At 41.7% G+C, this 15,841-nt stretch overlaps 1 protein-coding gene across 1 annotated transcript in view; it reads left to right on the top strand.

The window, feature by feature from the left end:
• NRK (Nik related kinase) overlaps window positions 1-15,841 on the top strand; it is a 99,041-nt gene that overhangs the window by 73,653 nt on the left and 9,547 nt on the right. Inside the window, exons 21-29 of the mRNA XM_009889268.1 lie at window positions 708-801; window positions 3,275-3,448; window positions 3,786-3,915; window positions 4,278-4,436; window positions 6,079-6,222; window positions 7,462-7,596; window positions 9,685-9,785; window positions 10,325-10,474; window positions 13,747-13,906. Of these exons, the coding sequence (XP_009887570.1) occupies window positions 708-801; window positions 3,275-3,448; window positions 3,786-3,915; window positions 4,278-4,436; window positions 6,079-6,222; window positions 7,462-7,596; window positions 9,685-9,785; window positions 10,325-10,474; window positions 13,747-13,906 (1,247 nt within the window). The remainder of the gene's footprint in view (window positions 1-707; window positions 802-3,274; window positions 3,449-3,785; window positions 3,916-4,277; window positions 4,437-6,078; window positions 6,223-7,461; window positions 7,597-9,684; window positions 9,786-10,324; window positions 10,475-13,746; window positions 13,907-15,841) is intronic.

Raw genomic sequence — 15,841 nt, 5'->3', positions numbered from 1 at the left:
CGTGTAGGAAGCAATAGTATGCTGGGGTATGTCAAAACAGATAATTGCCTTGCTCTTACTCTTTCATTAGGTATGTGCTTTTGGTCACTGTTGAAGACAGGATACTGGGCTAGGTGGGCTTTTGGCCCCGGCCAGTCCTGTAGCTCTTACGTTCTTCTGCCTCTTTGTGCACTGGGCAACATTTTCTTTGTTTCTCTGTACGTAAGGTGACGGTGTCTGTGTTTCAGGGACTGATTCACAGTACGAAATTCCAGTGTAGCCTGTCCCAGTAGGCACTGGCAGAGAGGTCCCTGATACTGGCATATAGCAGAGCAGCGACATTGCACCCTGCAGGGTAGTGTACAAGGGGAGATGGGGGAAGTTTTGAAGTAGGCACTTCTCAAACAACAGCTTGATCCACCAGCTCTCACTTGCCTGAGCTACGCAGTGTCTGAAAAATGATGGGTGGAGTGCAGGGGGATGAAGGGATGCTCTCCGTCGAGGTGGGGAGAGCTTCCTGCTGTGTGTGAGTGGTCCTCAGGCTCGAGTCCGTTCAGGCACATCCACAGACTAATCAGCTTGCTTTTGTACAAGAACCTTTAAGTGTAACTAGTGAATGTTAATTATGCTCACTTTTGAATATGTATATGTGGGGTTTTTTGCTTTTTTGTTTTTTGGGCTCTTTTTCCCTGAAGTAGTTCTGTTCATTAATTGGAGTTTGTTACCAGGCAACTGCTAAGCAGCAGAGTGGCAGATTTCTCAAGGACGAGAGTACCAGATGGAATTGAACTGAAACCCCAAAGCACTGTTGCAGAACAGAAGGTAATTTGGCCATTTGTAAGGGGGTGGGTACAGTGGGGGGGAGTCAGATCGTTAATGTGCGTGATAAACGCTGTATCCATTTCTTCTCGGCAGCATTTTCACTCTGAAGTCCTGCTCTGTCATTGCAAATTACAGCTATGAGCCTTGAAAAAATGTGTAGTTTCAGGTTTTGTGCTTCCTATAAAAATGCTTACATTTAGGTATGAAATTGCCCTTCTTTGTTCGTCCTTGTTATTGACCTGGTAGTAGTTTTTGATGTCAATGTATTTCTTGAAGGCACTGGGCAGGTTGCAAAAAAGCAATACTGTTGATTCTTGTTGGTCTGCGTTGTTGCTGTTTTTAAAAAACTTGATCTTTTTTATTCCAATTTAAAGAGAACTACCTCTTACTACTTAAAATATTACCACAAAAGGGGAAAAACACTTCATCTCTCCTTACTGGCTAAGCAAAAGTACACATCTTCTCATATGTCATGCTGTGGTTCCTTCTCAGCTGTAGTTTCTAGTAGACACTTCAACTCATGTGGATTTTCCCCTATGATAAATATTACTGCAGAAAAGATGAAGACAGACAAAGCAGAACAATGTTCTTTGTGGTTGAAAACAAAAAAAATTACAGTAATAGGACTTGCACTCAGCGTTAGAGCACTTCTCACATATTACCAAGCGTACTCTTGTTTCACAGATAGGGAAAATAAATTTCTGTGAAACTGGTGTTTTTCCCAGAGCTACTTGTGTGAGCTGCAGCAGGGCTAGCAAGAAAAAGAGTTCCAGAGTGGCATCCTTTCTGACTGGGGAAGAAGTCCCACTTTGCCTTCATCCCACCATCCTCAAGGAGAAAAGACCCTGCTTTGGAGAAGGAATTATAAATGGGGCTAACCCAGGATTTCTCTTTTGGCAAATCCAACCCAGTGCTTTCTCTTTGCCGTGATATGTGGGCATTGGAAATAGGCTGCTTGAGGGAAAGGAGAAGGATGGGGTCTTTGAGGCCCAGAATGAGGATAGGGAGGATGGAAAAGAGTGAAGGTCACATTTTCTGGTGGGTTTGGGGAGGACAATGCAGGAGGGAGAACAGACAGATGACTGCCACCTCTCCTCACAGACCTCTCTGATGCCTTCATCTTCTCGCTCCTTCTCATGGAGAATCCTATCTGTTCCTCCCACCTGTGTTTCACCAACCACAACCATCACGAGTCTCCATGTCATCTTCCAACATCCCTTTCCCTAGCCCATCAGTGTGAACTGGTTTGAAGTGATTAGGGTGTACCAAACTGCACAAATGATTCAAATGAGAGTTTGGTTCAGTTCGGCTGAATCTAACCAAAACTGAACAAAAAAGCCCCATACTGGCTTCATTCCCTAATCTAGTTTGCTTTGTTTTTTTACATCTTAATTAAAACTTAAAATACTTAGAGCATCAGTTTCTTTTCTAGTTAATTACTTGGCTTTTATAAGGCCAAATGCCTTTTATTTAGAATTATCTACTTCTCCCCCCCACCCCCCCAAAATTTTGGCCAGCGTTCAGAAAAGCTGATCTGATTTCAGTAGGTTGTTTATCAAAGTCAGTACAATGTACAGATTTGCCTTGAATTCAACCAGCCAGAAGCTTCTCGAGTTTGGTGGTGCGTTTTGCTTTGGTGTAATTCAGAAGGATTTTTCTAGCGTAGCACTTGGCTCCCGTCACTCCCTACATTCCAGTGCCAATGGCGTTCAGGTACCCTGACCGATAAGACCAGGGGTAGATCCCTCTGCACTGCCCTCCCTGTCTGGGACACCACTTGCTTTACACATCCCCTCTTTCTTGCTCTCAAAGCTTCTATCCATGTATTCCCAGAAACCGACCCCTGACTCTGTATTTTGTGCTGTCGGAGAGAGAGAGAGCTCGCGCGGTGCCTCGCACCTTATGTAGTTAACAAACATTTCCTTGAAGCTGGTGGGATCCTCTAAAGGGGTCTACAGTACCAAACATCATTGTACTGGAAATGGTGGTACCAGAGCCTACTGAGTGTCAGCATTCTAGAATAAAGTTTCCTAATTCGGTAAATGGAAAGTAGCAATGAAATGAATGGTAAAGGGCTTTGAACTAAATGCAGGCCCAGAACCAAAAAGTGCCCACTTCTGACGGTGGTAGGTAGAGGTCAGTTCTGTAAGGTTAGGACAAGTCGTTTGATTCCGTCTCAAGTGTCTCTGAGGACGAAGTTGCTTCTTTACCTCTGGCTTGAAGTAACGTGGATGAGGAATGTTTGTAGAGCACTTCAGGGGTGGAAGCCAGTGTTGATTTCTCAGGTGTTTGCCACACTCTTTTGTATTTAATTTTTTATTTTAATCTTTCTGGAGGGTTTGTCTTTACATGGTGTACCACGCAGAGCACCCCTCCCCATATGCTTATTACTTATTGTCTTAATTAAAAGGACTCACGTAATGCATTGGGAGCACGCTAAATGCGGAGTTTAATGGTATGTTCTCATGTGCAGGACCAGATTTTAGGGAAGCAAATTTCTAGCACCCAAGAGGGCGTCTGGAGTGTAAACAACCAGAACTATCTCCTGCCAGATCTCCTCCAGCAAAGCCAAATTTCAGACTCCTCTGTGAACCCACCAAAAGTGCCACTGACTAGCCAGGAACCTCAGAACAAACCTCTGAATAAGGTAAGAGAGAAATTAGATTGCATGAATTGTACCACTGTTTTCCTCCAGCCCTTAGGAGCCTGAGGTTGAGAGCCTTTTAACTTCCATCTGTCCTGTCTCTTTTTTTGAGGAGATTTTTCACCACATCCCTTCTTTTCTTTACAAGTTTTATCTTGAGGACGGGTGAGAGATCTCGAGCTTCCTAACGGATTTTATTGTTCTACTTTTTTGCCCCCATCTCTCACGCTGCGCCCTTTTCTTTCTTTCCTTCCCCCCCACGTCAGAGGCACCGCGTTGCTGTGTGCTGTCTGCTCCCCTCGCATCGTCTTCCTGAAGCAGCTCTTGTTTTTCATTGCAGACCCCGTGCACTGAAAGCACACCTTCAAAGAGCAGTACGTCATCTACGACATCGTTTACTTCATTCATAGATCCTAGACTTCTGCCAATCACCCCTCCCACCAGTCCAGTAGGACCTTCCTGTAGTTCTCGTGAGTGTGCTTTACCCTTCTCATAAAATGTCACTCCTGTTGTTTGGTTTTTTTTTGGGGGGGGGTGGGTGGGTGGTGCGGGGGCAGTGGGAAGGGCCTATTGCTTGGAGATGGAAATGGTCAGTAACATCTCCAGAAACTGAAACTCCCCATCGCTATGAGTTTTCCTTGTACTGCTTCTGCCCTTCTTCCAGATGTGGCTATCTCTACTCTGCTGCTGTTTTACCACACTCAGGAATGCTGTCCTGCTGAGGTGTTTTTTCACCCCTCTGGGGTTTCTTTCATTCTGTCATAAAGACATCAAATGTGAGCTGTAGCCAATCAGTCACGTTTTTCATGATTGCATGTGTTTTTCATTCTAGCATCTAGTGCAAAACCTGAGCCTGTCAGGAGAGAAAATGCAAGGAAGGGCTCCGTTGTCAACGTCAACCCAACGAATATCCGCCCACAGAGTGACAGTCCGGAAATTCGTAAATACAAGAAGAAATTTAACTCGGAGGTCCTTTGTGCTGCTTTGTGGGGTAAGCTCAGGAGTACTTGGGGGTGTGTGTGGAGGGAAGGCAGCAGCAGGAGAGGCTGCCAGCATACGCCAGGCAGATTTCACAGTTGTATTGCACCTCTCCTGTCAGAAAGTCCTGGAGCGGATCGCTGAGTAGATACCTGCGTCATTCGCACGACGCTGCCTTTCTGGTAGAAGATGGCAAACAGATGACTTACAGTTGCACAGGATTTTGTGCATCAGAATCAGAAAATGTTTTGATCGGGCACCAAATTGAAACTGCTCGTTGGAAGAGCCAAAAGTTGCAAATGTTATAATAACTTATGTGGCTCATGATACTTACTGTTGTCTTAGCTGTGTGCGAGTGCAGCTGATCGCACTTAGCCCTGACCCAGTGGAAATAATCCAAACCTGAAGCCTTTTGCTGTCACGTGTGTTAGGTATTCCAAGAATCTGAAGCAGGTCAGGTGCCAGTCTTTCCAAAAGTTTGGCTTCCTTAGTTCCTGCTGTCAGCGCTTACTCAGAACTTCGCTGGATCACCCTTTTTACAGGGTCAGTTTCACACGGTGTAAAACCAAGATGAGTGAAGTCAGACCAGTTTTCAACAACTGTAGACCTTGTCCCATTCTTGCACTAGCTAAGCTCCTGAGTTGTTTTAACCATCTTTCTACTTCAGAAGAACAGAGGTATTTTATGGGACTCACCCAGCCTTTTACTCCCCCTCACTTTTTGAGTCTGGAATGGAAAATGAATGAAGGAGATGAAAAATTATCCAAAGGAAATGCAGATTTCCAGTTTACAGCTTTGCAGGTTTTCTGTAATGTATGTTTTTAGGAGTCCAAGATTTTAAATTGAGTACAGAGCTGTGTGGCAAGGTCTGTAATTAAATGTGCATTGAGACTGAAGAGCACCAGGTACTCATCAGAGCATTGCCAGTAGAGGAGGTTGCTTCTTACAGCAGGATACCTCATGTTGTTTCTTTAGAACCTGCTGACTAGGAAACCTAGCTGTCACGCCAGCCGAACACAATTTTTGACATCCTCTGGTGTCAGCAACCCACTGGAGCCTTCACTTCCTTGGGAGCAATTGGATTTCAGGTGGATTCACTCCTTTAATTTGGCTTTTGAAAGCATTCTTGCAAAACACCGACCATTTTCAAACAAACACTCTGCTTCCTCCTAACAGCAGACCTTCTTCCCCCAAGTTTGCTCGTCCTGTGATTTGAGTGTTATATTATTTGGAGAAAGGGATTTTATTTTTTTCCCCAATTTTTTAATTGGTAGAGACCCTTGGATCAGTTAGTTGGATCTCCTGCGTTGCCAGACTGGGACTTTTGCAGTGCTCACAGGCACTTCCCAAGGTCACCCAAGAAGTTCAGTTTCACAAAGCATTTTCCTTTTTCTTTAAATCAACATTGACTTCAGCTGAACTACTCATTCTCCAAGTTGCATGGGCATATAAGTGTTCTGCTGGTTAAAAACTGTTAATGGTGAGGTCCTTTTTTTCTATTCATTTTTCTGGAAGGTCATCCACAGAGCAACAGAGAAACTATCAAGTACCATTAAGTAAGACTAAGTAAGAATCAGTTCTTAAAACAATGAACACTTGGTGGCCTCTCAATCATTAGGTGATTTATGCAGTATTTTTTTTCTGTATATCAACAGGAGTAAATTTACTGGTGGGAACAGAGAATGGGCTGTGGCTGCTGGACAGAAGTGGGCAAGGAAGAGTTTATTCGCTGATTACAAGGAGGCGATTCCAGCAAATGGATGTTCTGGAAGGACTCAATGTGCTAATTACTATATCAGGTTAGTTCAGTGTCTAAAAGTATCTGACCTGCGCTGAGGTTGGAAGCAATTAAAAAGAAGAGTTAGGTTATAAACTAGGTTGAAGAATTTCTTCATACAGAAAAATCACAGGACAGTTACTCTTGTTAATAGGAAAACTCTCTTGAATTTTTAACATTTACATTCTCATTTGAGAGAGGCTTTGGGATATTTCATTACCTGGTTAACGTGTAAAATGCTTTCTGGGAAGTATAAAGTGTTTCCTATCCTTAAAATGAACTGGTTCTCAGCAAGTTATAGTTTGTCAGTCTGCTTGTTTCTGTCACAGGTGAGCATCTATCTAAGTGCTATTAAAATGTTATTAAATAACCTCATTCTGTGTTCAGCAAGGTGTATGAGCAGTAACATGAGTGATCGATGTTGTGAAAGCATCAGTGACATTAAATGGACTAGCGTCTTCAATCTCTGCTGACAAACAGCTTGGACTCTGCCCGGCAAGGTGCTGAGGCCCTTAGTCCCCACGGGTGAGTGGCCTCAGAGGATGATGCTTAGTCCATAACAAGGTCGGAGATGTAGGTCCAGCGACCTTCTCTCCAGTCCAGACTCACCATGGTGGGTGATGGTGAGAGCTGTTTGTCCCATATTGCCAGGTCCCGTTGCTTATGTGACACAATCCTTCTCTCTTAGACTAACCTGTGAGCCCAGACTGCTGTTGACCGTATGTACTTATGAACTAAAGCAACAGAAAGACTGACTGAGATGAAAGATGACAAAGTAACTCTCACCTGGAAGGGCATCCAAAAGAAAATAGCTGCTTGTAATGAAGATTGTCAGTTAATTAGAACTAAATGAGTCACTTACTCACAATGGCCATTGTAGGCCATACCTGTGTCCCTTCCTTCACATCAAAGAGTAAATGCCAGATAGTGTGATTCTCTCTGATAATGCATGCGTCTATAGAGACCCGTTCTTTGGCCTGAGGGAAGAATTTTGGTCAGGTGTGAAAATCTTGCATGAAGCTTGAGTCACAAGGTAAGTGCGTGTGTGCCAAATGCCATAGGATCACTCACGTTCCAGTTCCCTCCTGTGTGTCACCATCAGAGGGCTTTGCTTTTGTGCTGCTGGACTCTTCCCTCGCCTTGACGAGGCACAAAGACCCGCTCTACTCAAGGTCACAAGACTCCGGCATTTTGTGACTCTGGGGGAGTTTGTACTTCAGTGAATTGAAGCATTATGTCTGTCTTTTTTTCCAAATCCTAGGCAAGAAGAATAAGTTGAGGGTATACTACTTATCATGGCTGAGAAATAAAATTTTGCGCAATGATCCAGAGGTGGAGAAACGGCAAGGCTGGGTGTCTGTGGGCGACCTGGAAGGCTGCGTACACTACAAAGTTGGTAAGAACTTTTTGTTTTTCCCTTGAGGAGCCGCTTAATCATCCTTTTGTGTCTCACGATACCAGCATTTTTCTTCAGCTCTGTTTCAGGATTGAATTGGGCTGAATATCTCTGAGTTCTTTCAAACCTCCTTGTTTTATGTGGCAGATGCTTTGCTCCCTGTCGTTCCAGGTAGCATCTCTTCTTGCAGCAGTTACCAGTTGATGTTATGGGTATTCCTGGTGACGGCTGGAAGAAGGGAGTGCCAGCCCTGGTGTGTTGCTCAGTTTAAAAGTTCTGTAGTTACTTGAAGTTTTAATTAGACTGATGTTTTCCACCTCCACGCTATTCAGCTTCCCTCCTGGCCCTGAGTAACTGCTGAGAAACTGGACTAGTAAAGTGCTTGTAAATTGTATTTGTGGGATGTCCGTAGGTAGATCAGATTGGATGTGCTACAGCTCATCACTGTCTCTAGATCATAAAAGACCCCAATATACCTTTGTTTAAACTTACACACTGGAAATGTTACTGTTGTAGATGAAAAACCACCTTGCTTTTATTTGGCTTTCAGGCAGATCATTCTTGAAAATGAACATCAGTATTATGAGAGTTTCTGTTCTTCAGCTGCGTGAGGGGCTGTGATCTATAGCACAAGTTTTGCTTTGGTGAAAGGTGGTACATGAAAGTGGCGCTTTTTTCAAAGTCAGATAGAGAAATGATGTAAAGGAGCGCAGGAGACGGCGAGGTGGCTGCCTCTCAAATACCATGCTTGACATTTTTATTTTTTTTGCTTTTATATCTCATGGCTTTGCAAGTAGCAAGGGTTAAATACAAAAAGAATGTGAAACAGATGTGCGTTGTTACTTTCTTTGTGATTATAGCTAAGCACCCAGTATTCTACTTCAGTTGCTCATCTTTGGGTTTGGTGTGTTGTATGCTTTGGTTTTGTGGTTTGTGTTTTGTGTTTTTTGGGGTTTTTTGTGTTTTTTTTTTTTTAAATAGTTATCCTAAAATTAGGCAAACATTTGGTAGGAACTTCTGTGTTTACATATGACAGGCCACTCTTACTTCTTTGACAAAACAGCTGCTGTTGGTTTTGGGGTTTTTTTGGTGAATCTTCTCATCTCAACCTTTGGTTTTACAACCATTTGTCCAGGCAGAAGAGGAAAAAGATGTGCTGTTCTGCATTTTAGCGGAGTTAGGGTTTTTTTTCTTTCTCTGCCTGTGTGAGATTTTCCTGACCAGTGTCCATCCTTCTCCACTCTTCATGCTTCTGCTGTGTTTGGTCTGTGCCAACTGCTCCGTTTGTAAGCAGCAAGGGCTGATCCAGCCCTCCTCCCACAGAAACCAAACCTTACTCAGTACCGTAACACCTGCATCTTTTAAAAATCCCTGCCAAGCAGACACTGAATATAAAATGAAGGGTGAATGCGTTGGGATGTGATACCCTCGCGTTCTGTTTCCAAAGGGAATGCTTGTCTCTGGCAGAGTGGAAACACAATGTACGAAGAAGCCTTAATTTTCAGTGCATTTCGTCTCGATGGGCCCAACATGACCTTAATCAACTTAGAGAAATTGCTCCTTTCTTAAGTGCTTACTTGTCCCAGAAACCTGGGAGTCCTTCGCCCACACTAGCACATGAGGATTTAACCCCACACATGAACAGTGAAATGAAAATTTCAGAGTGTAACAGAAATGTTCAGCCAACAACCATCATTCCTCCAAAAGTAGCTTACTAACAACCAGCAATTTTGGTGTGTGTTCACACATAAAAAATAAAGTAGGTTGGCTTAGCTGCAGGGTCAACAACTTTTTGTACGACTGGGCTGTACGTTTTGGTTTTGGTTTTTTTTTCATAAATATATGAAAAGCAACGTATAAATGTTGTTAACAGTCATCTGGCTTTACTGAGAATAAATGAATTATAGGCCTTTAGTCAAGGTATTGTCACTGGTGATATTAAACATTGATTTTCAGAATCCATTAGTCTTCCTTGCTGAATAACATCTACCTCTACAAGTAATCCATTGAAATTATTTCATGTGGTGAGATGGTCTTTGATTTCAGTGTCTTTCTGGTACCTAAGGAATTGTTCTTCTTGTATTACAGTAAAATATGAGAGAATCAAATTCCTTGTAATTGCTTTGAAAAACTCAGTGGAGGTTTATGCTTGGGCTCCAAAGCCTTATCACAAATTCATGGCTTTTAAGGTAAGCGAAACTTCACTTTGGTTCAGACGTATCACTGTCTCTCACTGTCTCTCATCTACTCTTTGCTTTTGCTTTTTGTTGCTTTGTATAACATTTATTTCTAGTTAAAGATGAAATGAGTATTCTTTTAAAGAAAATGTAGCTCGTTTGACATACAGTGGAGATGGCAGGCATAAAACTGTCACAGTCGTGATTCTGTTAGATGTGAATAACTTGTTTCAGTGCTGTGCCAAAATGTACGTTTGAGTTCACAAAGTTGATGCTGATTGCCCTCAAAAGAGGAGGAAATTGAACACGACTGGTACTCAACCTAATTTTTGCCTAGTCCATTTGTAGATTCTGTGGGTTTTTTTCAAAACACAAGTGAATTATCCAGCTCTTCTTGCAGCTCAGTGGATGACAGGTAGTTAGCTGCTTAAATATAACATACTATTTAACAAGAATAGCTGTCTATCTTCTGGAAAATTCTTAAGATCATATATGTAGATCTGTAAACCAGCAGCTTTATTGTGTTATATAGTGTATTTTTCTTTTTGCAGTCCTTCACCTCACTTCATCACAAACCACTGTCAGTTGACCTGACTGTTGAAAATGGACAAAGATTAAAAGTTGTATACGGCTCACTAGTAGGCTTTCATGCTATTGATGTGGACTCTGGATCTGTGTATGACCTGTACCTTCTAACACACGTAAGATACTCAAAAAAAAAATATGTAAATGCCTCTGTTCTTTTGGGCTGTGTATTGATGATGATCAGGTTAAGAGTTGTGCTGTATTTCAAAAGACAGGGTAAGAGAATAATTACTGTATGCCTGCTAATAGAAAACCACTTTTCACATACTTTTGTAACACTGAAGTTCGGTTAAAAGGCTTTTATCGCATTTAGAATATCAGTTCTAATGGTTTAATGTCAGAAAGCCTGGTGTATGGACAGTACTATTTTTGATTTATCCTGGAAATTTAAGACTTCTTAAGCAATCAAAGACACAATAATATCTACATGAATTTAGGTGACTTACAATCTGCCACTGTGCTTTTCAATCCTGCTAACGAGCTGATTAAATTATCACTGAATTGAGCTGAAATTTGGCCTGGATTACAAAGACTGCAATGTGTTTTAATCTTGTTCCACTGCAAGCATGTTAACCTTGCACCAATGAGTACCTGTAGTGGGAGGAACCAGGTATACATGTGCACCCATAAATAATCCAAACTTCTTCACCATGAAGCAAAGTTGCATTTGTCTCATATGATTACAGATGCAGGCTCTGTATGCAAAATGTGATTTGCCTTTCGGTCATGACTTTGCAGAATCCCAGCTTCTGGACTAAATATGTTTGCTAATTTTTTTTACCTTTCAGTTGCCCGTGAAATCAGTCCTTAAATTCAAAAGAATTTTTACATTTTCCTTAGGATTTTCTCCTTAGATTGTCAAAAAGTTGGCATGAAGATGTTGATTTCAGGTTGATGTGTGCATACTGCATTGAGCATCTGTTCATTGAGGTGATGGGGATCACTAAATTCCCGCTTTAACCCAGATAACAGCAAAGTAATTCCCCTGTAGAAGTGAGTGACTGTGCTATATGAAGTCTGTGCTACAGTTTTAACCTTTTTTGTTTGCTTGCTTATTTTTTAGCTGTTCTAGATAGTTCTTTTCAAAGCCGTGAGTCCCAAAGCCAAGAGAAACTTGGGGTCTTAGGTCCAGAAAACTAGCAGGGTCCCATGGCTCTACTGTGATGGGAGGCTCCTGGCAAGGAAACTTCGGTGCACGCTTGAAAACCTCCCTGCAGTCAGGAGAGCTCCGCAGGGAGGAGGGTTAGCTCACCCGGGTGCCGTGCCCTCCTTGTGTCCCAAGGCAGGGTGTCCCGAAGTTATGCTCAGGAGGTCTGAAGAAATCCCGCCCCAGATCTGCGTGTTGTAGCCTCTGCCTTCAACCCTTTTATTTTTTAACGCGTTTTTCTCCGCTCTCAGCCACAGCTTTTCAAACCAAATGAAAACCCACGCCTCCCGTGCGAGTCACTTCACCCCTCCGCTGCCCTGACAAGCGACAGCCTTCAAATTCTGTCAGACCAGTGTTTTTGATGGACACTATGTCTGGGGATGGCTGTTAAGTTTATAAACTTCTCTTAATTAAAAAGTAACTTTTCTGGCTGTTTAGAACAAACTGGTGAATCATCTGCTAAAAGCTTATATTGTTTATTTCTGTGTTGGGGTTTTTAAGGGACTTAATATCTGGGTTTTTTTAGAGGGTTTATTTAATCTGACAATTAGTAGCTTTGTTAACTACGTAACTATGAAAAATTCACATCAGTTTATAAATCTTAAGCGTGGTGCCGCCATACCGTCCCTGGAAGCTGGTGGCTAAGCAAGGTGACTAATGACTTGTCAAAAAGATCATTAGCATAATTGCCCAAGATAAAAAAGGCAAAGAAAAAAGTGAACCTTTTTAGAGGCTGTAGTTTTTCAACAGGCTGCAAATCTAATTATGCACCTGATGAAAGAGATTTCCCAGGTGACTGTCCTGAATATGTGGGGCACCTTTACAACTGACTCCACTTGTGGTGTTCTTCAACCAAAAGTTAGCACGTACTAAAAATATATTTTCCCCTTAGAGTCTTAGACCTGAAATAAATCTGCTGCTCTGTCTGTGGCTCTATCTTTTTCGGTATTTTATTATTTTAAAGAGCATCTGCTAGAATTGGACAATTCTCTCAAGGAGCTTTGTGGCGGCAACAGACCAGACTTTAACAGGCTGACTTCAGATACTCTTGCTTTCTGGTAGCCTCTTTTCCTGGTTCCCCACCTCTTGCTTCATCTCTTACCTGCTTCGATCGCTCATGCGAGTACCAAGGCAACGCATTAAAATTGCTCTGCGACTCTGGATACCCGTTCTAGTGTTACGGATAGTTGTTGCGGAGGCACGGAGTCAAGTGGTTGGCCTGAGTGTGTTCGGTTTGGCAAGTACAGCTTCAGTGCTTCTTTTACTGTTCGTTGTGCCCTTATGGTGTGCGTAAATGTATGTGCTTGAAGAAAAAAAGAGCTGTGTGTTGCTGGCTTGTGAAAATGATGGAGAAACTCCAGTTATATGCTTCCTATAAAAATATTAATTGTAGTGGTTTAATTTACTATTTAACATCCTGTTTTGAGCAGTGCTTTAAGCAAGGAAATGCTTTGCTATTGTTCTTTAAGGCTGTTCTCTTTTTCTTTCAACACTTTCGTAAAACCCCACCTTCATGGTTGTATACTGAGGCGCTTTTTTTCACTCGGGACATGGTGTCTTCTGGGAGAGATTCTAGTGCATTGAACAGCTGTTAAAATAATTTGTGTGAGTGAAATGCACTCTTCCTGGGGCACGCAGAAAACGTATGCTGAGCAGCATTTAAATGGGGAACTATTTTTAGTGAAGGATGTGGGAAGGGAAGGACAGAGAGTGGCTTCTATCTGAAAGGTCCGGGTAACTTCAACTTGCTGGAGTTGAATTTACAGGTTTTAGCTTGTGAGTGGGGATAGGGAAATATCATGGAAAGTGAAAGCACTGATTTCCTGGAATATGGAAGCTTTTGTCCTTCCTCCATCTTCTGAAATAATTGTGAATTCAAATTTATTTCACCTTTCTTCTATTTATATAATGCAAGTGTTTTGTGAGCGAGTAAGTAAATATTATTGTGTCTCAGTGGCTCAATGGCTTCTTGAAACTAATACTGGGAAATATAGAGTGAAATATTGAATGTTGATTTGTTTGCACATCTACTGTCATATTCAAAGCGGGGAGGAGGGGAGAAAGCCTGTTTCAGAGGCTGGCTAGCAAACTATACAGCCTTTCTGAAAACAGGTGTTTCTTTCACTTTCCATGAGCCATGAGCTAGTTCTTTTTATTGCTCTGCCAAGCTAGTTAGATTGATGTAGTCACTAAAATTGCAGTTCATTTTCTGATCTAAATCTTAGTAAAATATGATTCTAGATCCAGGGGACTATTCGCCCACATGCCATTATCATCCTCCCGAATACCAGCGGAATGGAGCTTTTACTCACCTATGAAGATGAAGGCATCTACATTGATATATACGGGCATTTCACAAAGGAAACTGTTTTACAGTGGGGAGAAATGCCAGCATCTGTAGGTACGTATGAAAAATAGCACTTTATTAAATATAAGATTCTGCTGCACGAAGCCTGACTTCTTTATGAGGTTTGTATCCATATGAAAGTGGTTGTATGGCACATAAAGCAACTTCTGAGCAAACCAGATGTGTAAAGAGTAAGCAGATTTGTGTGTGTCTGTGTTAAGACAGCCAATGATTGCAATGATGTCTTCACATGTGGATCAGAGGCTGTATTCTTGCCATGCTGTTTATTGCATCACACCTTGGCTACACAGCCAAACTTCACTGAAGGTGCAGCTTACCACCAGTGTTCACAGAGAGAGTTATATGAATTATGGAGGGGGAGGAAAGGTGCTCTTGTGTCCTACTTGGATTGTTCATAGTTCACGGCATTTTATGTAAAATTCACAGCTATAGAGAGGTCAGTTACTGAAGAGGTCTGTAACTGCTGTCAAATGGCCCCTTAATTTTATCGCTTTAAATTCGCAGTGCTGCCAGCCCAGGGTATTTGGAATAGATTCTCAATCTCTCCGTGCTTGCAGTTGGCTTTGTAGGAGGAGATTTTAATTGTATTGCAGCCAGGACAGCTGTTTGTTTCACCTTCTCCAGAGGGCTTCAAGTTAACAGTGTGGGGAAAACCAAGAACAACACATGCAGATTTTTGTTTTTATTGTTTGTTGCTTTTAATTTCTTTTCTGGCTCACTCCTGTTCTTCTTCATCTTAAAACAAACATGCCAACAAACAAAAAAAGCCCAAGACACTTAGACTGTACAAAAGCATATTATTAGCTTGGCAGAAACTGGATGCCACAGTGAAAAATTGAGGATGTTCACCCTTCTCTTTTCACTTCTACTGGGTAGTTCTAGGAAAAGTCCATTAAAATCAGTAGAGTAACACCTTGAGTAAATTCCAGATTTGACATTTGTAGAGGGTTTTCAACAGTACTGAGGGCAAGAAGCCCACCTCTGGAACGCAAATCACTACAGCACAACTTATTCTTTGCACTATTTCAATAAAATCCAACAACAAAGCTGCTTCATTTTCAAAAAACAGGTATAAGTTATAAGCTAACTATATAGCGTTTCCTTCCCTTCACTGAGTAGCCCTGCCTCCAATTTTCAGCCCATACTCAGAGCTACAGGGCATCATTAAAATGTATCAAGTCAATTCTCCATTTTTCAGAGGAATATCTAATGATCTTTGATATGCTGAAATTTTACATCCCCTCTGAATTAATTTTAGAAACACCATAAGAAATAATCAATAATCAAAAAGCAATTACTCAGCCAGGGTAAGAAGATTTCTAATGAGAAATATTGAACATAATTGGAAGCTGCACTGACAAATGCTATCTGAAGGAGACAGAAGCTTTCAAGAAGCATGTCATTACGGGACGTGCTTCCTCGGGCCTTACTAAAAGCAGCATGCTTACTTAACATGAACATTTTCTTCAGACTGTAATGTCTTACCCACATTATGGTGTGCAAATATGATACATGATTTTCATAAATAAAGTCTCCTTGTTTACCCACATGTACTTCATCGGTTAGAACTCCTTTTGCCTGCCTTGGGAAGAAAAAATTTTAAAATTGGCCACATTTATATAGGTGTCCTTATATATATATGCCAGAGATTAACCCTAATCTCATGTTTAATATTTTTTTAACCATGGATGTTATTTGTAACTATTACAGGCTTCTCCAGCTGTATTATTCTTATTATATGCTGTGTCCCAAAGAGTCACTGTTAACAGATAATTAGTGTGTTGCACTATGACGGATGATATGTGAGGAACAAAGGGCTTTCTTACGCACTGTTTTTTAGAAAGGGGGATATTGTAAAAAGGATAACGTAGATCTATGACTCCTACTTGGAAGGTTACAGTTTGTGTCACTGAGCACTGATTGCTCTCAAAGCTTTTTCACTTAATCTAGATAAACTTTGCAGGAATG

The sequence above is a fragment of the Charadrius vociferus genome, unplaced genomic scaffold (genome assembly GCF_000708025.1).
Source record: "Charadrius vociferus isolate BGI_N301 unplaced genomic scaffold, ASM70802v2 scaffold7, whole genome shotgun sequence".
In the NCBI taxonomy this organism is placed as follows: Eukaryota; Metazoa; Chordata; class Aves; order Charadriiformes; family Charadriidae; genus Charadrius; species Charadrius vociferus.
This window is presented reverse-complemented; position numbering and strand designations above follow the sequence as displayed.